This window comes from Mustela nivalis (assembly GCF_964662115.1).
Source record: "Mustela nivalis genome assembly, chromosome: 12".
NCBI classification, from domain to species: domain Eukaryota; kingdom Metazoa; phylum Chordata; class Mammalia; order Carnivora; family Mustelidae; genus Mustela; species Mustela nivalis.
The window spans coordinates 77,487,355-77,511,112 of NC_139031.1; the positions used below are offsets into that span (position 1 = coordinate 77,487,355).

At 37.0% G+C, this 23,758-nt stretch overlaps 1 protein-coding gene across 7 annotated transcripts in view; it reads left to right on the forward strand.

The window, feature by feature from the left end:
• Nucleotides 1-11,217, forward strand: part of PCLO (piccolo presynaptic cytomatrix protein) — a 407,515-nt gene extending 396,298 nt beyond the window's left edge. For all 7 annotated transcript variants that reach the window (XM_082692496.1, XM_082692497.1, XM_082692500.1 and 4 more), the window contains 3 exons: nucleotides 3,436-3,570; nucleotides 4,202-4,347; nucleotides 6,531-11,217. In XM_082692496.1, the coding sequence (XP_082548622.1) occupies nucleotides 3,436-3,570; nucleotides 4,202-4,347; nucleotides 6,531-6,671 (422 nt within the window). In that variant the 3' untranslated portion in view covers nucleotides 6,672-11,217. The remainder of the gene's footprint in view (nucleotides 1-3,435; nucleotides 3,571-4,201; nucleotides 4,348-6,530) is intronic.
• Nucleotides 11,218-23,758: the final 12,541 nt, after the last annotated feature.

Here is a 23,758-nt window from a genome sequence, read left to right on the forward strand (position 1 = left end):
ACAGTTAACGTGGTCTCAGCGGGCATGTCCATTTCTTCCTTTAATAGAAACATTAAAGAGCAAGCTGGAACAGTCTTCCAACAGGAGAAAATTACCAAGAACTTCACAAGTACCATACTGTGAAGAGCGTGAATTTAACCTTCCAAGAAAGAAGCAGGCAATGTGATGATTTGAGCACTGTAATTAGCAAGCTTAATTCTACCTTTTGTCCCATAGGAGACGGTGGAAAACAGCAACAAATACCACATGCTTAGCGTGTGGGGTTTTAAGGGCTGGAAAAGAGGAATATGACCTGTAAAAGTGAATTTCTCCCAGAGAAAAAGATCCGTCCTGCTGTTTTTATTCCTGCACACTCATTAATGTCTTCAGTTCTGTCCACAACTTCTATTGAATAATGGGAGTGAATTTTCCATGGCTCCTTCCTTACCTGTGTAGTGAGAATCCTCTTTTTCCCCTCCATCCCAGGTGTGGGTTTGAGAGATAGTGTTCTTTCCACTTCTGTATGGCTTTGGAGGAAAGGCAGGGTGCTGATTCACCTACAAATTTGCTGGCCTGGTTGATGAGATTTTGCCCTACCTTTTGCATTTGATTAAATGTGGTTTTTAATGCTGGCGTTCACTCCACCAAGCCAAGATATGTCTTATTCCCAGGAGAAGATAGTCACTGCTTTGGGTTTTTCACTTACTTCACCTTAGAGCTCCAGGAAATGAGGAGCCTAGGACGTTTTTCCTGATTCTACCAAAACTCTCAGATCTTCTGAGTGATGAGCCAGGGTTGCCAATCTTAAAGTTGACATTTTCCTCTCAACATTACTTTAACCCTCATAGACTCTGACACGGAGTTATTTTCATTATCATTATTTTTCAGAATTCTTGTCCTTTCTCATTGTATTTTTGCCATTCACCCAAGAATTATTCATTCAAAGGCTTTTTGTATGTGATCAATGTTTATAACACCTTCCTTTTATAGAACTTACTGATATCTCCGTTGTAACTCGGTATGTGATCAATTTTGGAAATGTTCCATATATAATTGAGAAAAAATATATATTCTCTATTATCAGGGTGTGGTATTTAATAAATGTACATGAGATATGCTTTACTGACTATAATGTCTCAATATTCTATGTATTTGCTTCTTTTGGTCTACGTGGCCTGTCTTGTATTGTAAGTGTTGTATAGAAGTCTTTTACTATTATTCTCACTCATCTCCTTACAACTTTCATACGTCATGTTGTAGTTTCAGTCTTATTTAAGTGGTACATATATCTCATAATTGTTGTATCTTCATCAGGAATTATTTATCCTTAGCTTGATCAAATGCCCCTTTTTGTCTTATTTACTGAATTGTGCCCTAAATTAAATTGTCTGATAATAACAGTTCAACCCTTACTCTCTTATCATTTCCATATACCTGGTATGCTTTTGGTTGATGTATTTTTCACTATTTGAACCAAAGCTAAATTTTATCATAGAGTTAAGTTGCTTTATGAGCCAGTCTGAAAGCCTTTTTTAAAATAGGCTAGCCAAACCTAATCATGTTTATGGATATGATCGATACGTTTGATAGCAACTCTGTGTTTTTTTTAATAATTATTGTGTGTATTTATTATATTTCTTTTTCAATTTGGTGTCTTTAATTTGAAAAAGAATTCCATAATTAAGATGTGTATCTTTGCTTGAATTATTTCCTTTTTACTTATATATTTATTTATATATACCACTTATAATTCTTGTTCTTACTTCACCATTTACCATCTGGTTTGCCAATTTTAAGTTGCATCCTTTGTTATGTACCTGTTACCTATATAAAAATCTCACTCTACTTTCCCCTTTCTCTCCCTCTGCATCCACCTATTTTGAGTTTTATTCTTAAAACTGTCAGAATACAACTGTCAAATAAATAAATAAATAAATATATTTTTAAAAAAGAAATATTAAATTTCTAATGTTGATAGCTATAATGCACACAATTGTTCTTTGAGGACCCTGCACTTTTTTAAGAGTGTAAAAGAAGTCTGAAACCAAGATGTCTGAGAACAAGTGATCTATATCCAAACTTAAAAACCTTCGATAGGTTCCTCCTGTCCTAATATAGGAACCAAATTCTTTTTTTTTTTTTTTTTTTTAAGATTTTTTTTTTTATTATTTATTTATTTGACAGAGAGAGATTACAGGTAGGTAGAGAGGTTGGCAGAGAGATAGAGAGAGAGAGAGAGAGAGGGAAGCAGGCTCCCCGCCGAGCAGAGAGCCCGATGTGGGACTCGATCCCAGGACCCTGAGATCATGACCTGAGCCGAAGGCAGCGGCTTAACCCACTGAGCCACCCAGGTGCCCCTAGGAACCAAATTCTTAACATGGTACCAATGGTGCCAATTAATATGTTATAAACACATGAACATACACTTAGTTCCTCAGTCCCATAATGTTCCCTCCTGTGAGCACACATTCCCTCTCTGCAGCATGTTCCTAATCTATTTCAACTAGTTAACTCTTCCTCATCCTTCTGGTTTCAGCTCAAGCAGTACTTCTGCAGGCTCTCTTGGAACCATGCTCTTTTATTTCATTACCTTTCTGCTTTTTCTAATTTTACATTTATTGCTGAAAACGATCGTTAAGTCTTTCTTCCCACAGCTAGGTGGACACGCTGTAAAACTGATAGGCATGTGTGTCTTGGCTCACCGTTACAATCATTTTTCCTAACAGAGTGCTTATCTGGATAGGATAGGAAATAAAATACCTGTTGGTGACTGGGGAAGTGGGTGCATATATGAATTGACAGAGGAAGGGGGGAATCATTAAAGAACATGACCGGGCATGAATATCTTCTTCAGTGATACAAAGAGCCAAGATAAACTCTTGAAAGAAATACATTGGATTCATTTTAGTCACGCATGGTATTTTCCCTTGCGTAATTTCATTACTATATTCTCGTTGGCTATTTCTTTTATAAAGGAAAAGAAAGGAAGTAGGAAGAACATATAATGACATTTAGTTGTGATAGCAAATGTTCCTGTGCAAACCTGGTAATGAAAAATTGTTAGCAAATAACTCCTGTATTTCACATGACCGATTTTCTATAGATTATATTAAAATTATATTATTTTTATGGATATCTGTCTTCTTGTAGTCTCCTCTTTTTACCTAATAATCTACAGTTAAATATTATTTGTTGACTCAAATTTCTTCCATACCTCCCTGTTTACTAGCCTGTCATTATATTAAGACACTTTGCTGAAAGTCTGTAATTCATCAGTCTCCCCAAGAGATCTTACACCTCTTATGGGCTCACTGTATTTTATTCATTTGTGTATCCACAGGATACAGTAAGGTGTTCAGCACTTGATAAACAATAAATGAATGTATGAATGGATTATTGAATTAAACATTTAATAGCTATTTCATATTCCTTAACACTTTTATTAAATTCTTTCAGTCAAAACTCAGGTAATGGGAGAAATCAAGATTGCATTGAAGAAGGAAATGAAGACGGATGGTGAACAACTAATAGTTGAGATTCTCCAGTGCAGAAATATCACCTATAAATTTAAATCTCCCGATCACTTACCAGGTATCTAATTTCATGATAATGAGCTGTGTCATATATCTAGGAAGTCTGTAGGAATATTTCCTAAATAATCTGGAAAATGTAGAGTAAAATTTGGGCTGTACACCAGATATATCTGAAAAATGGAAAATAATAATTCATTTCTGGGGCACCTGGATGGCTCAGTTGGTTAAACCTTCAGCTCAGGATCTCCAGGTCCTGGGATCGAGCCCTCTGTTGGTCTCCCTGCTCAGTAGCGGGTCTGCTTTCTCTCTCTCTCTCTCTCGCTCGCTCTCCCTATCTTTCTGTGCTTCCCCACTGCTCATTCCTTCTGTCTCGCAAATAAATAAAGAAAATCTTAAAAATAAAAAAAAAGAATTTCTCTTCTACAGAACAAGTTGATATTTTACTACTTTTTTTGGCTGAATTTCTCAACACATAAACTTAAAGTAATGTATTTACCATGCAACAGGAAAAATGAATTGCTAAGAAAATTGGTGTATCTTTTAATCACTTTATGTTGTCTGAAACAAATCAAGCACAATCTGCTGGCTTTGTGTAAAATATAGGAGAGCTCCCAGTGTACAATTGTAATTCTTTCAATAGAAAATTGTATGAGTCATGGACACTTCACAAGCTGAATTCTTATTTTCAGATTTATATGTAAAAATATATGTGATGAACATCTCTACCCAAAAAAAGGTGATCAAGAAAAAAACGAGAGTATGCCGACATGATAGAGAGCCTTCGTTCAATGAAACTTTTAGATTCAGCCTCAGTCCTGCTGGACATTCGCTTCAGGTAACTCTATATTATACTGCTGCTATTTTAAAACTTTTGTTCATACAGGATTTGTTTTCCATTCAGTTATTTAACATGTGTTTACCGATCCTACAGTCTGTGATATTTTACAAGTTAATGACTTCTTAGAGGTGTCTTTCCGGGGGCCCTTGAGAATCCCACAGCTCACTCCCCCATCCAGTGAGCTACCAAGTCTTCTCTATTCTGACCACGCAGTTTATTTGATATAGATTTGTTTCCATGCTCACTGCCACTAATCTTCTTCGAGTCCTCATCTCTGTTACTCAGATCATTTTAGCAGTATACCCACCCTCCTTGCCATCCGTGTCTTACCCTCTTAATTCATTCCATCACACTGCTGGAGGAGGTATCTTCTAAAAACACTGGCTAGGAAGGTGTGGGGGATGGATGAAATAGGTGAAGGGGGTGGCGGTATACTGATTGTGAAGGGCACTGAGCAATGTATAGAACTACCGAATCATGATGTTGTACCCCTGAAACTAATATAACACTGCATGTGAAGTATACTTGAATTAAAAGTCAGTAGGCAGATAGGTAGATAGATAACAACACTGACTAGTATGTTCCATTAAAACCCTTCAGTGACTCACCAATACCTTGCCTCATTCATACTCCTCTAAGGTGAGCCCTAATTGTACTGATTTAATCTCATCTCCTTGTATACTTCCCAACACATTCTATGCTCCATCCACACCACAATCTTTGCAAATCAGGTTAAGCCTCCAGTGTTTTGCTCTTATTTTTCTTCCCCTTCACTATTCTCCATCTCTCCCCACTCATCCCTCTGTCCACAGTCTTTCAGTGTAAACTCGGCCCTTTACTGGGGACCCCAGATCCAATTCATCACACCTTATTCACATTACATTTTGCTTAACCTATTGGGCTGTCAAGCCTGATCCGTGCTGCACAATTATTTATATACTTACCTGTCACTGCTTCCATTCCTTCCTCTTCTCTAGGGCAAGGCCTGGCTTCTGTTGCTCTTTGTTCTACAGCCCCATACAAGGCTGGTGCAGAGTTGTGTCCTCAGTAGATGTAGGGACAAGGAATGAAAGAGGGAAAAGGAGGCAGGAGGAAAGATGAAAAAATAAAGGGAGAAGAAGAGTATGATATTGGCACTTAAGGGCCGACACTAAAGACAAATATAAGAAATATTACCAAGCTAAAACTGTGTTGAGAGCATTGACAGACATTAGAGTAGAAAGAAATAATAATAATAATGATGATGATGATGATGATAATAATAAAAGTAAAGGATACCTTGGAGTCTGTATGAACAACTGTGTCATCCACAGAGATTAAGTAGTTGGAGAGGGGACCTTGAGGGAGAATGATCACACATTTGTTTGAAAGGTGATACATTTGATGAGAAAGCAGGATCCAAGTGAAAACCTACCTTGTCATCTGAAATCCCAAAACGAGAGGCCAGAAAAGATAGTCATAACTAGAAATGCAGATTTTGAAGTCAGAAGCATAAAAGTAAGGTTTTAACCAAGAAGGAAGATGAATTCTTTAAAGGAGATTATGAAAACAGAGAGAACAAGAGAGAATTGTGAAGGATTTATGGTTGGCACCACTAATGCTCTCCATCTTCCTTTCAACTCCTCTTTAAGAGTAAAAAACAATGTCCTGACTCTGAAATCCTATGGCAGTTCAGCTGACGTTAAGTTCTACATACGACAAATCATCTTGGAAGAGCATACCATAGTAAAATCACCAGTAAATGAATGTTAAATAAAATTAATGTTGCATTTTATCTGCCTCGTGAGCTCTTATTTATTCTGTACTCAAATAATTCTTTTGTATTTGAGTTAATATTTCATAAACTAGCAGAAAATGTTCCTAGCAGAATTGTTTTGAGAAACTTTCCTAATTTCCAAATTCATGTAAGCATAAATGTAGTCAGACTTAGCTGTTAATGCATGTCATCTAAAATTCTCATCTCCTCCAGGTTGTGTCTTTTCCTTTGGGAAAGGCTGGTGTGAATTAATTAATATTCTGCACATCTTTTGAGGACATCATGAGGATTAGTTCTCTTACACATATAGCTGCTACTTCCCCTCACCCTTTCTTGTTTGTGTTGTATCTTTGACGTTCAAATGTCCTTTAAAAAGACTGAAAAATATATGCAAGTATATATAATTTTGGCTATTTTTTTCTAGATTTTACTTTTCTCTAATGGAGGGAAGTTTATGAAAAAGACCTTGATTGGCGAAGCCTGTATCTGGCTTGACAAAGTGGATCTCAGAAAAAGAATAGTCAACTGGCACAAACTTTTGGTCAGTCCTACTCAAACCCATTGAAGAAATGTGTCTGCTCAGGGTATAGAAACTGCTCTAAATAATTTCAAATCAAGACTAGAGTTGGATACGATTCTACAGTGTTTTTAGGGCTAAACATGAGAGGAGGAGCCACAGGCAAAACATACTTAAAGCTTTGTGAATATTTTGTTGTGGAACACAGAAAGAAAACTCAAAAAGTTCACATATTGGAGACCCCCCAAAAAGAGCTTTGAGTCCTTGGATTGCTTCAAGAAAAAGAGAAAAGAGTGAGAGCTATTTTGATTACTTAAGGCACAAATTTTTGAGCAGAGTTGAACTATAGCTACGGGCAGCTGCTCGAATATTAATATGGTTCCTGATGCAAGACAAAGTTCATCATTTATGCAAAAGAAACCTGGAAGGGAAAGAACTGATGTAACAAATCTCAGTTTTCAGAAGTCTAAAGATCTTGCTTCATCTTATTTTCTCAGATGACTTACTGTTTTTAGATTCTGACATAGGATACAACTACAGTATGCATTCAAGACTAGAAGTGAGTTGGTTGTGTTCAGAGGGAAAGGGTACTGGAGATGGAGAAATTATGGCTTTTAGATTTTCTCTCTGTCTAAATGCTACAAGCGGGAACAATACCAACCTTGGAATTCATGTCATAAAAGCACATTTGTATTATTCAAAATGATGTAGAGGGAAGATAATACTAAGTGGAAACGGAATTACATTTATCTAGAAATAAGGCCATGATTGGCTCACACTGAATGTTGCCCCACAGAAATATTGGAACCTTGGTTGAAGACATCTGAATCTCCTTAACTGACCATTAAGCCAATACATTTTCAATGTACATACCAAAGAACATGGATTAAAATGGTATGTTCCAGGAAGCCTGAACAGTTTTTCTTTGTGGAATTGCAAATAAATGTTATTCCACATATTTCCTTTGAAATTGAAAGAGAAAATTCTTCCTCTGGCAAACAAATCATATTAATCTGTGACATGGATTAATTAACTTGGTGTCATTTCCTGCTCTTCCATGATGCTTTTTTTGTCCTTAGCACACTGATTGTATGATGAAAACCCTGACACCAAACTCAAGTTCCTCCCAGTGCTCCATTTTTCTCCATTAGTGACTGTTTTGTGGTGATCAAGTTCATCAATATTGGGAAAATAAGTGAAAGTCAACATTTATATTGAGATTAAAATATAACTTGAGCTATTTTATTAGTATGGAATAAAGGGACCAATGTCCAGGTCATTAAAATACAGCATCCTCTTCTACATCAACCGTAGTATAGACAAAGGAAGTAGATTGGAGTTGTAGGAAATGCACTCGGCTGGGATGAAAAGCCTGGCTTCTGCCTTGATCCTGCCACTGACTGTATCCCCTTGCACATGTCACTTAAAGTCACTTTTTCCCAGTTTCTTATTTGTAGGATAAAAATAATTACCTATTCCTGGCCTTCCTAATGGGATGTTGGGATGATCAAACCAAGTGAACTGTAAGGAAAAAAAGAAAGCACATTTTCAATATAGTTTTATGCATAAAGTGAGGAATAATTATTATGCAGCTCTTTATTTCTTCAAATTTCATATGCAAAAGCATCCTCCACACCGATGGTAAGCATTGACTTGGATAAAAGAAGTGTATTCAGTCCAAAACTATTGGTTTTTCTTTAAAATATAAATTTGAACCTGAGAAAAGGTGAAAAATTAAATCAAAATAATTTGCAAATTGGGTTATTATCAATGAAATGAATCATACCAATCTTATACTCTTCCCATATCCTACCTTAAAAGAAATTGCTTCTCAGAGCATTCTGAGTTTGAAAGCTGCTTCTTCATTCAAAGGTGAGGTTTTAGTGGATTTCAAGAAATCATCTCCAAATACGTTGGATATGGAATTTTCTCACTTTTAAAGAAAAACATGCTTTAAATTTGAAAGGAATCGATTAAATGTAAAACACTGAAAATAAAACAATTTCTAATAAGTTCCAGGCTATATATCTTTATTACATTCCTAAAAACATACAAATTCACTCTTCCCCAATCCGAGGGAGAAAACAGTCCCTTTTCCTCTCTCTTTTTTTTTTTTTAACCTGTCCTCCCTGATAATGCAGTGTCATTTACCACTGATCCAGCTCTACAACAAGCATGCAGGGAAGGGATCGCTGAAGACTTGATTCTGCTAGGATTTTATTTTTAGAGACAACTAGATCTGCTGATGGTTGCTATGGATATTTCCAGCAGAAGTGAGCACTTTAGGGAGCTTGTAATATCACTCATTATTGGGGAAGGGAAGGATTCGGGAAGATCTCTTTATGACATAAAAAGTTCTGCTATTCACCCTTCAAAGGAAACCCTGGCTCACCACAGACCCTCTTCTGCAGTCATGCACATCCAGAGGCATGCATGAGAGGTATGAACAGTAGGTTTGACTTCATTCTAGTTGCATTTTCTTTTACAGTAACACAAATGAGGTGCCACCAAAACACAGATCATCCCTTGGTAGCTATTTGACCTGAAAGGGTAGTAGTCTCTTCATTCTAGGTGCCCCTTTGTTCCGAGGAACCAGTGATGGGGCCAGGTCAATCACGAGAGCTAATGACAGGGCTTCATTTTTGTGCACCAGCATCCCCTTTCAGAGAGCATAAGATCCTGTCACAGTGTGCCAAGTTTGCAGCTGACCAAAATCCTAAGTTGTACGGGAATTATTCTATGCAACACTGATCCTCGAACAAATGCATTTCTTCTGGATGATGTTGATGACCCTTCTTACAACAAAGCTGTTTCTTTTTTAATTGCGAATAGGGCTCTTGGTGTTTTTTACTTTTTTGTATATATCACAGCACATAATTTTCCACTTTTTCATTTCTGTTATTTTTTTTTGGAATCAGTTTTTTTTCTTAATACTACCGGTGACAAAGTTTGTAATCTCTAAATAATATGTGATCAGTCCAATTCCAACACCTGTATCTCAAAAAGCATCTTAATTTCTCCCCACGACTTCATTGAGTCATCAGAAACTGGAGTTGCTTCTTGGTTCAAAATGCGGTCCTAAAGAAACTTCTGGCTGTAGAAGCAAAAGCACAGAGTGAATTTTTACAAAAGACAGGGATTTGTAGAATGGTCATTACAGACATAGGTAATGGTATAAATGAGAAGTTGGTGTTTCCCTCTGTTTTTACTTAAGGTTAAGAAGATTTTTGGTGACTCTGAACTCTTTCTTTACCATTTCTGTTGAAAAGAACAGTATCCAAGACTAAGGAGCAGTGATTGTCTTTGTTCCTTAATGTGCCCCTATTGTAACTAATCATACAAATAAATGCATATTTTCAGCATATCAGTGGAATTAGTTTTGTGGATCACACACATTAAAATAGTCATATTGTGGGACTATTATAGCTGGTAACCAGCTGATATTGATACTTACTAGGAATGGTTGTGATGGTAGTGTTGATAGTGGTAGTGACAATAGGTCGGTGGTCATGTGAAGTAAAATAAAATTCTAAACTATATTGTGCCCAATTTATTAGAAATTAATTGATTGATGTTTCATTTCATTAAGATATCATAAAGATGTTTATAGTATTTTTTTACTTTATTATTTAAATCATAACTAATGATATTTTTAAAAGCTTATTTTCATTGCTATAATGTCTAATATTCCAAAAGCAGCCAACTACAGCTATATATATATATGTTTATAACTCTCCACGTGACAGAGTGAGTTTCCGTCTTTTTGAGCTTGACATGGAAGTGAAAGAAAGCTCGACGAATCATTATGAGCTGTCTCTTTAATAACTACTTGCCTTCGATGTGATACAAAAATGAATGAGTGAAACAGATATTCTCATTGAATATGACACATTGATGTTTTCTGTATGTGCCATGTTGTTGTCATGATTAAAGGTACCCATTAAGTCAAAATCATTTAATCAAATGATTCCTTATCTGATCTGTAGATCGAGAGCATTTTCTTAAGTGGTTACCCTGTACATAACTATACATTTGGTAAAATAGACAAAGTTGAAATATTAATTTCATTTGGCATTCAGCATGTGAATATGATTATCGTTTGATTGTGTCTGTATATTTGTTGGTGATGTGCTCAGGTGCTCCCACTACTGATTAATGTGTGTGCTAATATCCTAACAAAAACACATCTGATATTAATGGGGAAAAAAAAAAAAACCTTGTCTGAAAAAATAAAAATCTAATAAAATTGATTTCAAAATAAAAAATAAAGTACTTGGAAATATGTCTTGTTTCTAACTACATGTTGCATGCCGTGTTGGTGATTTGCTAATGTGTTCTTTTCTGTTCTACCCAAATCTCTCTGGAAAAGCTAACAAACAAATACAAAGTCTTGGGCTAAAGGTTGTAGAAATTGAATTGAAATACATGAGAATTGTATTAAAAATGCTTGTAAATCTGTCTTGAGTTTTACTCTATGTAAAAATATGTCTTGGTTTTGTGATTGTATACAAGATGTATCTTGATAGCTTATGCAGACTGTGCTGTATAAAAAGGCTGTTGCCTCAGCCTTCCTAATAAATATTGAAAATGTCAACTTTGACTTCTTGTGTTTACCCACTTGATAAATTGATATTTATTACAGAAATTGAACTTTTCATAACATCTTCTCTGAAAATTGTATCACAAATATATTTATTCACCCAGTTTAAAAAATAAATTTTAAACACAGCACAGAAAACAGAATTAATAAATGTATAGCTTAATAAACTATTATATGTCAGACACTCTTATCACCACCACCCAGGTCAAGAAATTAAACTTTGCCAGTCATCTCATAAGATCTCCATTTTACCCCTCTCTTTCCCAACACCCTCCCAACCCTAAATGCAACCACCTTCCTGGTATTTATGATAATTACTTCCTGGGTTATCACTGACATCTGCAAGAATACTTGCGTGGTTTTCCTGTTCTCTTTTTAAAATGTTTTCTAAGCTTCTTTTAATCTACATCGTCTCCTCCCCACTTTCTTTTTCAGTGAATCTTACTTTTTGAAGAAACCTGGTCCTTTTACCAAAATGGGTTTTTGCTGATTGCATACTCACAGTGCAATTAACAAATTCCTCTGTCTTTTTATTACCTGTAACTTGTTCTTTTGCCCTACAGATCTGACCTGATTCGTGTTCAAGGGAGGTATATAATGTCTGGCTGTCTTTCATTTTGTCCTGTTTACAGCTACTGGTGCGCAATGGCAAGTATAGATCCATTCATTAACTAATGTTACAGAATGGTTATACTCTAATTCAGTCATCATTTCTTCTTGGAATACTTTTAAAAAGATAAACTTCTCCTCAACCAATATTTGATTACCTGGCAGTGTGGTTTGTGTAGGAAAGTTAGGATAAAGGGAGAAAAGGTTGGACAGTTTTCCTTACTTACCATTTTCTAAAATAAGAAATGGTTCCCTATCCTCGTCCAAAAATGGCCAATAATCTTTTTTATTATCATGCTAACTCAAGGATGAAAACAAATTTGAAATGTTTTGTTTGTGTTTTGGCGTTGGTTTGTTTTTTGGGTTTTTTTTTCTTTTTTTTTTTTATTTCAAGTTTTTATTTAACACGTGTAATACTGGTTTCAGGAGAAGAATTCAGTGATTCAAAATTTTATGATTTAATTCATTGAAATCATTATTCCTATTAATGCTCAAATTTACCTTTCTTAATGAGTTTGGGACATCTTTAAGTGAACTTATATGTTTCCTATATTCTTTGATAACTTCTCCTTGGCAAGAAAGTTATATATCATTTCCTCAACCTTAAAATAATATAGGAGATTTATTTAACTCAAATTTATATTTTTCTATTTATCTCCTTAAAAATAACTACATTTAAGAATGCATTGATACTACTTGATCAACTTTTATCTGATATAGTATTGCTTTTTGCCTTTTGGCTAAGATCAAGTGTAGCATCAAGTATATTATCTAATGTGACAAACTTTTAATAGCATACTTAGGTAAAACATATCTTGGAACATTTTTTGAAGAAAATGTCAGATCTAAAAGGTTGTAATTAAGTAATGATTAATTATTTGACTATTGATTATCTAGGCTTTAAGAGGTGAAAAGTCCCCACATCTATAGTTTAAAGCCTTGATAGGATATTGAACCAAAATAGTTTTCTGTCAAAACATAATAATAAAATTATGATGGCAAAAATGTTGAAATCTTTTATCTCTGTTTAAATGAAAATTCCAAATAAATTAAAATTTTATTTTTAAAGTTTCATGTTTTAATTTTATTTTATATCATATTTTTATTTTATTATTTGTAAGAATTAAGAATTATTTCCATGGGTTACTCACTAAAAAATGACCTTCCAGCAATTTGATTCTTTGAAGAAAAGTGCAATAAAATTAACAAATCTGTGACAAAGGAGAAAGAAGGCCAAGTTACCATTCTCAGGTAGGAAAAAACTAATGTATATGCCAAGATCCAAAGATCTGGAAATGTATTAAAGTGATAAGACTCATGACCAAGTTGAATTATCCCAGGTACACAAGATTGTTTCAATGTTAGAAGATGAATTAATGAAATCTAGTACATTAATATACTAAAGTACAAAAATCATAAGGTACTGGGTAATATTGATAAAATTCAAAATCCGCTCATAATAAAAAGTTTATAGCATTCTTGGAATGGAGGAGTACTTTTTAAATCTGCTGAATGTTATCTACCAAAAACAAACAAACAAGAAAAACTCTGCTGGTGAAAGGATAGAAGACTCTTCCTTGGAGACCGGAAACAAAGCAAGTATGCCTATTGTCACCATTTTCTTCAATACTTTTACTAGAGTTTCTAGCCATTGTGTCAAAGCGAAAGAAGAAAAAGACAAGTAAAGGTGTAAGAAGTGGTAAAGTAGAAAAGAACTATAATTATTTGTAGATTATACATCTTTGTGTGTAGAAAATCCAAAATAATCAACAATTTGTTTTTAAAGTATGTAAGAGAATTTGTCAAGTTTATTAATTATAAAAACTACTTATTATGAATTTCTTCTCTGACTGTGAACAAGAAATCATCAGAAAATGAAAATTTCAAGGAATGATTTTTACTGGCATCAAAAGTATCAAACACCTAACAATAAATTAAGGATGTTGAAGACCTCTACAAAAAAAAAAAAAAATTTATTAAGATATTAAATAAGAACTGAATAAACCTTCATTGATTGAAAAACTGAAAATACTAGTGACATGCAATTCTTCCCAAATCATAAATCCATTGATTCAATGCAATTAAATTTTTTTTAAAGATTTTTATTTATTTATTTGACAGACAGAGATCACAAGCAGCCAGAAGCAGGCAGAGAGACAGAGGAAGGGAAGCAGGCTCCCTGCCGAGCAGAGAGCCCAATGCGGGGCTCGATCCCAGGACCCTAGGATCATGACCCAAGCTGAAGGCAGAGGCCCTAACCCACTGAGCCACCCAGGTGCTCCGCAATGCAATTAAATTTTTTAAATGCGAGAGGAATCGAAGAGCCAATTATAAAATTTACATTGAAGCACACAAAGGCCAAGGAAGAGCACACTGAGAAGCAAGAACAAGATACAATAATACTTTCTAGCAGGTACTAAGATGTACTATAAAGATACAGAAATTATTAATATAGTGCTGACGCAGAATAAATGGGACAATGGAACAAAATGGGCCTTAAATGGACATATATACAACAGAGGAGGTAAAGCAGGTCTGCAAAAAACCATGAACTTGCAATTAAATAGCCTGAGTTAATTCAGTTGCCACTTGAAAAAAAAAATGATACTGGACCTTGTCACAGTTCACTAAGATAAAAATCCATATAATTTAAAGACTTAAATATGAAAGACAAATTTATAAAACCTATAGAGGGTAATATGGAACAATAACTTCATAAACTTGGGAGAGGAAAAGATTTTGTAAAAAAGACACGTTATCCGGAAGGAAAACTAGGTAAATACTACTATATAAAAATAAAGATTTCTGTTCCTCAGACACTGTAAAATAAAAAGTGACAAGGAAAATCAAAAAATTAGAAAAGATATTTGATATTAAAAAAAACAAACAAAAAGACTAGCGTCAAAAATACATAACACAAATCCAAGGTAAAAGAAAGGCAGCATAATAGAAATACAGGAAAAACACATCAACAGGTACTTTAGATGAGAAGAAATCCAAATGGTTACAAAACAAACAGAGATGCCCAACCTCATTCGTTTCCAAGATAATTCCATTTAAATTACAGTGGTATATTATGCACATACAGAAGGAAAAATCTAGTCTAAAGAAGCCAAATGTTGGAAATGGAATTCTCATTAAGTATAAAATGGTGTAAGTACAAAATGTCACAACCATTTTAAAAATGGCTAGAGGGGCACCTGGGTGGCTCAGTGGGTTAAGCCGCTGCCTTCGGCTCAGGTCATGATCCCAGGGTCCTGGGATCGAGCCCCGCATCGGGCTTTCTGCTCGGCAGGGAGCCTGCTTTATCCTCTCTCTCTCTCTGCCTGCCTCTCTGCCCGCTTGTGATCTCTGTCTGTCAAATAAATAAATAAAATCTTTAAAAAAATAAAAATAAAAATAAATAAATAAAAATGGCTAGAAACTGGGGCGCCTGGGTGGCTCAGTTGTTAAGCATCTGCCTTGGGCTCAGGTCATGATCCCAGGAGGATCGAGCCCTACTAGGGCTCCCTGCTCAGCGGGAAGACTGCTTCTCTCCCCCTCCCCCTGCTTGTGTTCTCTCTCTCTTGCTGTGTCTCTCTCTGTTAAATAAATAAATAAAATTAAAAGAACAACAACAACAACAGAAATTACCTTGTGTGTTGAAGATTTCCATACCTTACTGGTCAATAATTGCACTCCTAGATCCACACATCAGAAAAATTCTTGAATTTCTAGGTCAGGAGACATTTCCAAGTGTGAGTGGTTATTTAGCCTCTACACACTGGTACAGCATCGCAGAGAGATTTGTTTCTGGTCGGTGCAGCTTCCCTTCAGCTGGGTTGACAACTTGTGATTGGTGTGCGATGTTGCCGTATATACCACTACGCATTTTGAGTATCTTCCTTTTAAGTGTACTTACAGCAGTATCATTCATTATAGCCCCCAACTCAAAACAGCCCCCCAATCCACCAACAATGACATGGATATTTTGTGGTGCAGTGATGCAACAGAATAATGCAAGACGGTAAAAATGAATAAACGAGAACTCTACTTATCAGTATGAATGATTTTCACAAATACACGAAGAAAAAGTAATATGCTACCGAAAAAAAATTGTGATTCTAAGAAGCATGAAAAGGAAATTAAAGGATTGAATAACACAAAAGGAAGAATAGCTTGCCTCCTAGAGGGATAAAGCAGATGTCATTAGGGAAGAGTGCTTACAGGATTTCTAAGACATTAGCAACGTCCTATTTCTTAATCTGTGTGGTGATTATATGTAAATTTGCATAGCAATTATTATTTAAACCGCACATTCTTTTGTGTATCATGTTTTTCACAATTTAAAGCAGTTTCAAAAGAGCAAGAATAAGTAATGGTTAAAAATGAAGCCTCTCCAGAAAGAAGAAAAAAAACATGTTTGGCAAAACAAGGTTAATTATAACTCCTGCAGGCTGTTTCCGGGGAATGATGGGGATAGGAACCAATTTAAAGAATGGATTCAACAAGTATTTAAATCTTTTTAGACACTTGGATTGTATCAGGGCAGACTGGAAACTTGGGCAGAAAGCAGACACCCCAGTCCACAGGTGGTGTTTCTTCTTCATTTTGGAACCTAAACTCTTGAAAGATTTTAAGGCCTTTCAGCTGGAGAGATTAGGCGCGCCGGCCTGCAAACGCTGACAACAAGCCCCTCACGTAGTCAGCCGACTAGAACCGCCGGTCACCTCTACACAGTCCTATCACAGCAGGCCTCAAGTCCTATTCGGTAACTTCCTGCTACAGCTAAGCAAGTCTGCACATAACCCAGACCGTCACAGGTATGAAGACGAAATCTAAAGTTTTCTTGTTGTTTGATTGATTGGTGGGCCAGTTGATATGGTTTGACTTGATTTTTAAGATGAGAGAGGATTGGGGCACCTGAGTGGCTCCGTGGGTTAAACCTCTGCCTTCAGCTCAGGTGGTGATCTCAGGGTCCTGCTCAGCAGGGAACCTGCTTCTGCTCTCCCCTGCCCCCTCTGCCTGCCTCTCTGCCTACTTGTGATCTCTGTCTGTCACATAAATAAATAAAATAAAATAAAATAAAAAAAGATGAGAGAGGACTGAATAAAATGCAAAGTCAAAGGCAAGGACATTATTTGTGAGGGAATGATTCTACATTCTGTCTACACATGGAGAAGAGGCAGTGAGTGAATCTTAACATGCAGTAGGAGAAGAGGTAATCTAAGTACTTGTTCAATAAGCCCCCTTCAAGAGGAGAAAGGAAAATTGCTTTCAGGGTCGGTCGGCTCCCAGCCTTGACTGCACTTGAGAATCACCTGAAGAGCTTTAAAAAACATGGATTCCCAGACGCCAAACCAGATCATTCAAATCGTCATCTCTGTTTTCTGGGCCAAGTGTTAAGTGTCTTTTCAAAGCCCCCTAGCTGTTGTCCGTGTGCAGTCAGGGTATAAAATTGCTGCCCTAATGAAACAACCAGAAAGGAGATAATCGGTACGAATGTAGTCAGACTGTAGGTTTGATAGGAGGAAGTTACGACCGCTTCCTTCTGATGGCTCCGAGTTTCTTATTGAGGTAAGGTATGAGGTCATCTACCTACAGAGAAGAGGAAGGGAATATGGATTAGATCTTTGAAGAGAGTAAAAGAGGTTTAAAAGAGTCCTGGAGATGGGTGGGAAAGCAAGTCGAAGAGAAGATGCTATGTATATTGAAGGCCCTCTGAGTTTAGAGACAACACACAGTGACACCAGTCTGACTTGCGACCTGACTTTCCCCAGCCTTGGCTAGGAGTTTCTATGCAGGGGCAGAGAACAGACATGGTAATTTTTTTTTTTTTTTTATTAACATATGATGTCTTATTTGCTTCAGGGTTACAGGTCTGTGATTCATCAGTCTTACACAATTCATAGCCCTCACCATAGCACATGCCCTCCCCAATGTCCATCACCCAGCCACCCTATCCCTACCTCCCCACCCCCCAGTAACCCTCAGTTTGTTTCCTGAGATTAAGAGTCTTTTTTACGGTTTGTCTCCCTCCTCTGTCCCACTTGTTCCATTTTTTTCCCTCCCTACCCTCCACGACCCCTTGCCCGGCCTCTCAAATTCCTCATATCAGAGAGATCATATGATAATCATGGTAAATTTTAAAGAGAATAAATCTTAACAGATGGATTAGACCAAAAGATATGCAGGGTATGACTTAAGCTGTTGGACCTGTTGGACCGTAGAATGTGTAATCATCAAAGAGGGAAAAAATCAAATCTAAAGATGAAATAACAAATTTTTTCAGGGCAAATCGGGCAGATTGCAGGGAGAGAAAACTATGAGTAAAATCTTACAAGGAGACTAGAATTTACAAGTTGAACCAAGAGAATAGGAGTTAAGGGTAAGAGAACACTGTCAACAAGTGAAGTGTTTTGAAATGCATTGCTTATGTCAGAAATGGGCAACTGTATTTCCCAAGTAAAGTTTGCATGATAGAGAAGAGCTGAAGAGAGAGGTTTGTAGGTTATCCAGAATCAGATTGTATCAAGTGCCATCAATTTTGATTTGGGGGAATCATGATATTGCTATGAAATAAGTGTTATGATTCAGAAAAGGCAATATCTGATTCTATATTTTATTTACGAATGGGAAAATTTGCAAGGAAAATATTTCTAGGCATATGTAAGAGTCTCTGTACTTCAGAGCATGTTTCAAAAAAATAAGGGATTACCATTTCCTTCGCTCTACCAGAATTGTGCCTAAAAGTTTGAAGCAAGATAGCTGAACCAGAGACAATACTGATTATTAGCAAAATTGACCAATTTTCTTTCATTCCCTGTGTAATAATGCCTTACCAACCTCCTACCGACCTCAAGATGTTCACTTGACATTTCTACTTTCAGGGAAGAAAAGGTTCTGCTTTGGGGTCACCTTTCTTCTGTTGAGCTGGAGAATTTAATTTTCTGTTCTACCCGTGAAATTCAAGGAACTGTTACTGTCTATTGATTCAAGTTTTAGAATGGTTCAACTCTTGCCTTAAAAAGGGCTATCCAAATTTATTGCTGTAGCCATTTAAAAGAAAGTCATATACTAATGAATCACTTCCTTTTATTAGTAGTTAGGACTTGCAGAAAAAATGAGTGAGTTACAGCGGCCTAGAATATCTAATTCAGTTATGCCTCCCTCAGGCATTTGCAACTCTGACTCAGATTTGCCTACCAGCCTCTTCATGGCCTTGCTGCCTCATCTTTTCCAAATGTGTCCTCCACCTGCCACCTATGACCTCGCTGACCTATGGATCTGGCCATACAATGTCCTCACTAAAACTTCACAGTGGTTCCTATCACCAGAACTATGGCAAAACCCTGGACAATATCCTTACATTACACCATCTTCTCTTTCATTCTCCCCCTCAACCTCAAGCCATCAGAACAACTCAGCTTTCACTTTCTTTAATTCTCACAGTTGGGTTATTGCAAATGCTCTCTGTTGAGTGACACCACTTGCCCTGGGAGTTACCGTTGCATTCAAGGAAAGTTTCACTTACACAAGATGAGCCAATTCTAGAGACCGCTGTATAGTAGAATGCCAGCAGGTAACAATACTGCAGTGTGCACTTGCAAAGTTGAAGTAGTAAGTTTCGTGTGAAGTATTCTTAGCACCATGAAAAACGGGACATGAGGAAACTTTCGGAGGCAATGAAGATGTGCGTTCCCTTGCTTGTGGTGACACTTCCACAGGTGTTTATGTGCATCCAATTCATCAAATGTATCCACGAAATACGTGGCTTTTGAATCTCAATTATACCTCAATTATACCTCAATTATACCTCAACTCCTCAATGGAGTTGCTAAAATAAAAATTGAAACTTAAGCAAACACTAAGGAAAGGGATATAGGGACCTAGAGGCAGAAGAAACCTGTCTACCTTTTGGTTAAGCTGGGTGAAATGTTAAAGCCATCTTTAAAAATATATACATTATTTATTATTTTTTAAATTAACATATAATGTATTATTTGTTTCAGGGGTGCAGGTCTGTGAATTATCAGGCTTACACAATTCACAGCACTCACCATAGCACGTACCCTCCCCAATGTCCGTCACCCAGCCACCCTATCTCTAACCCCCCCACCCTCCAGTAACCCTCAGTTAGTTTCCTGAAATTAAGAGTCTTTTATGGTTTGTCTCCCTTCCCGGTCCCATCTTGTTTCATTTTTCCCTTCCCTTCCCCCCACGACCTCCGCCCTGCCCTGCCCTGCCTCTCACATTCCTCCCCTGCTTACTTCTTACCCCCTCCAATCTCCACTTACGCTCCCCCCCTTGCTCACATGTATGCACACGCATGCACACACACACATCCACACATTTTCCTTTTTTCTGGGGAAAAAAAAAAAGGACAAAAAGTAGGTGGCTTCAAAGTCAAGAGAAACACTAATAGATCAGAGGACCAGTTCCCTTTTAGAATTTTCGAAAAGAGGAAGGTTGGGAGCCAGGGGATAGCCTGTCAGGTTATGTAGTGTGGAAAGAAAAAAGGTTAAAGGACCGAGAGACCAGAAAGGCATGGGTATCATAGCAAAAGACTTTCATCAGTTTTGATATTTTTGAGAATAGGTGGGGTGAAAAATCACTTAACCTTTCTTGGCCTTATGTGAAATTCTCTTCCTGACTCTAGCACTGTCCAAGCTCAGACAAGAGTATGTTTTTTTCCTTACAAAATTTGGCAAAATAATTCTTGTCAGTAAGTACGATTGGCCAATGAATTGAACATTAAGTGATCACTATTACCCAAAATACATGTTACACAATAAAAATATTTTACCATAAATGTACTGAACTTGTGAAATACAGAGAGAAGGAGAAAATTATTCTCAGATAAGGCTTCATCACTTTATGATCTTAGTATTATCATCCAAGTGATGAAAATACTTGTATTGATGAAGAATCTGAAAAACAAAGGGAAAAAGTTTAAAGAAAACCTGCATGGAATACCGATTAGCTAGTGTCCCAGAACTAGTCTGACATTTAGAATCTGAAATAGAAATGACCCTGAAAGTGAGATGTTGTTATTAAACTGACCAAAACCATATAAAAATTTTAAATGAGATCTTAGAATTAAGGATTGAAAACCTGCAGCCTCATTTTAGGAAGGTACATGGTAATCAAAGAAAGAGCACCAGCCATGAATTAGGTTAATTAACATTATCCAAAAGATATTCACTCTAAAAAGTGTGAGCACATGACTGAGACAATTTAGTAATTTGGAGTCTTCAACATGCTCTCTTATCACTTTTCACACTTTTTCAGCATTATACCACCACTTTCTTGAATTATATTAAGAATGTCTTCTTTGAGTTATTGAGGGTCATCATTATGAAAAATTAAGAAGTCATTTCTTTGAAATTCATTCAAAGAAAATGAATTTCATATGGCAAACCACAGTAATTTCAAATAACATTATTCTGTATTCAAGAGACTATATGACTTAGTAGAAAAGCATTTGACCATCAGAAAAAATGGGTTCTAACCATACTTACACCGCAATCTATGCTACAACACATTCTCCCTCCTCAAGGACTTAGTTTTCCCAAATTAAAGGGTTGGAATACATAATCCACAGAGTTTCCTATAGGTCTAAAAAAACTGGGAACAGCACTGTATTCTTTAATAGAAGTTTTCTTTTGGAGTGCTTGGGTAGCTCAGTGGAGAAGTGTCTGCTTTCAGCTTAGGTCATGATCCCAGGGTCCTGGGGTCGAGTTCCCCATCAGGCTCCTTACTCAGCAGGGAGCCTGCTTTTCTCTCTCCCTCTGTCTGCTGCTCCCCCTGCTTATGCTCTCACTCTGTGTGTGTGTGTCAAATAAATAAATAAGATATTAAAAACAAAAAAACATGAGGGGTGCCTGAGTGGCTCCGTCAGTTAAGCATCCAGTCTTCATCTCAGCTCGGGTCTTGTTCTCAGGGTCCTAAATTCAAGCTCCGTGTTGGGTGGGCCCCATGCTAGGAGTGGAACCTGCTTAAATGAAAACAAATGACAAAACACCTTTCTGTTGACTGAATTGCTGCCCATTTAATATAATTTCCGGCCCCTCCCCTGCAAGTCACTATAATTAGCCAAGTTTTAAAATAAGGTTTTTAAAAATTTACCCTGAGTCAATATCTGAATCTAAAAATATGCAATCAACAAAATAAGGCTCACTTTCTGTGGAATTTACTGTGCTTCTGGTAAAACTCTCTCTTGCTACCATATTCTGGCGTTGATAACTTTCTTCTGAACTTCATGTCTTACTTCTATAGTTGCTATAGTTCATGGCTTCTAGATTTTAAGCACAATAGAAAACTATGGGAAAAAATCAAAAGACAAGCCAATAAGCCTCAGCATTATTTAACTTTTGCTTATGATCAAGAAACACCAGTGTTAGGGCTATGGCCGTTCCATTCATATACGTAAAATGCCCGTTCCAAAATGGCCAATGACAAAAGTGGTTAATCTCAACTAGTCAGATCGTGTGTCTAATTCATTGTTCAGTGCCTTTCCTTTGGTAGATGCTTTCTATTAGATATTAACCTGTGATTCAAAAGCTGTACTCAGGGGCACCTGGGTGGCTCAGTGGATTAAAGCCTCTGCCTTCGGCTCAGGTCATGATCGCTGGGTCCTGGGATCGAGCCCCACATTGGGCTCTCCACTCAGTGGGGAGCCTGTTTCCCCCTCCCTCTCTGCCTGCCTCTCTGCCTACTTGTGATCTCTCTCTGTCAAATAAATAAATAATATCTTAAAAAACAAAAACAAAAACTGTACTCACTGCCAACTCCCGAATGTCCATCCACATGCTCTCCCCGGTCTCTTTCTTCTGACCTTGCAGTCTTTTCTTTCCATGCTGCTGACCAGCCATTAGCAAACGTCCAGAAATCTGTATGTATTCTCCCCTCAGGTCACTTCTCCTTTCACAGAGAATGAATGATCAGGTTCTCCATTTTGCACCTTTATGCACTGGGAGCTTTTTCTCTCCACTGTTATCAAGCAACACAGTATACTGTTACCGAGCTTCAATGTGCAGACCATGTGTCTCAAACTGCCCATGCATCAATCAAGCTGGGGTTTTTTTCTTTTTTCTTCAGCTGTTCATAGGGAATTTACTCATGAAAGAGCATCCAGTACAGCCATTGCAAGTGACTTGGGGTTTGGGCCATCTGCTTATACAGCTGGCCTGTGTCCTCTGCTGTCATTTAGACTTGATCTCAGATGTGCCATTTCTAGCTCACGACGGACTGCGGTTGAACCTTCTGACTTTATGACATGGTGGGTCTAAGAGAACTCAGCTCATTATGGGCAGTTCCAGACACATGGTCCCTTGACACCCCATGGTCAAGTTTCTGTATCAGGGCCAAGCATCATGCTAGCAGGTGATTCTCAAATGGAGTATATAATTCTCTACTGCAGATGGCATGGCCTTTTTCCAGAGTCCCAAGAGAAGGCATTATGAATCTCCCACTGTGGTTCACCATAAACTTACATACCATCTTTTCTCACCATTGGCATTGCTAGCAATATAGATCCTGCCAGATTGTATGGCCTGAGTGGTTGGACTGCATATACCACCAGTTGTAAGACCCTTTCTGCTCTGAGGTTCATTCAAATCTCTCATATTATTGGACTTAAGAGTTACAACAGCATTTTTGTGTGCATAATGTATTCCAGCCACAACTCTGAAATTTCTGTCAGGTTTTGTGCTTCTTTTTATATGCTAGGGATTGGAGGATCCATCAATTTGTCTTTTACCTTGTCAGGGATATCTCAAGTGCCCCTGACCACTAGACCCCTAAAAAGTTGACTAAAGAAGCAGTTCCCTGATACAATGTCTCAGCAAGGCCTCTCATATACTGGCCACCTATTTTTTGTTGTTGTTCTACCCAAATCAGCATGATGTCATCAAGGGTTCAGATGGTCCAGATTTCTTTTGAATAA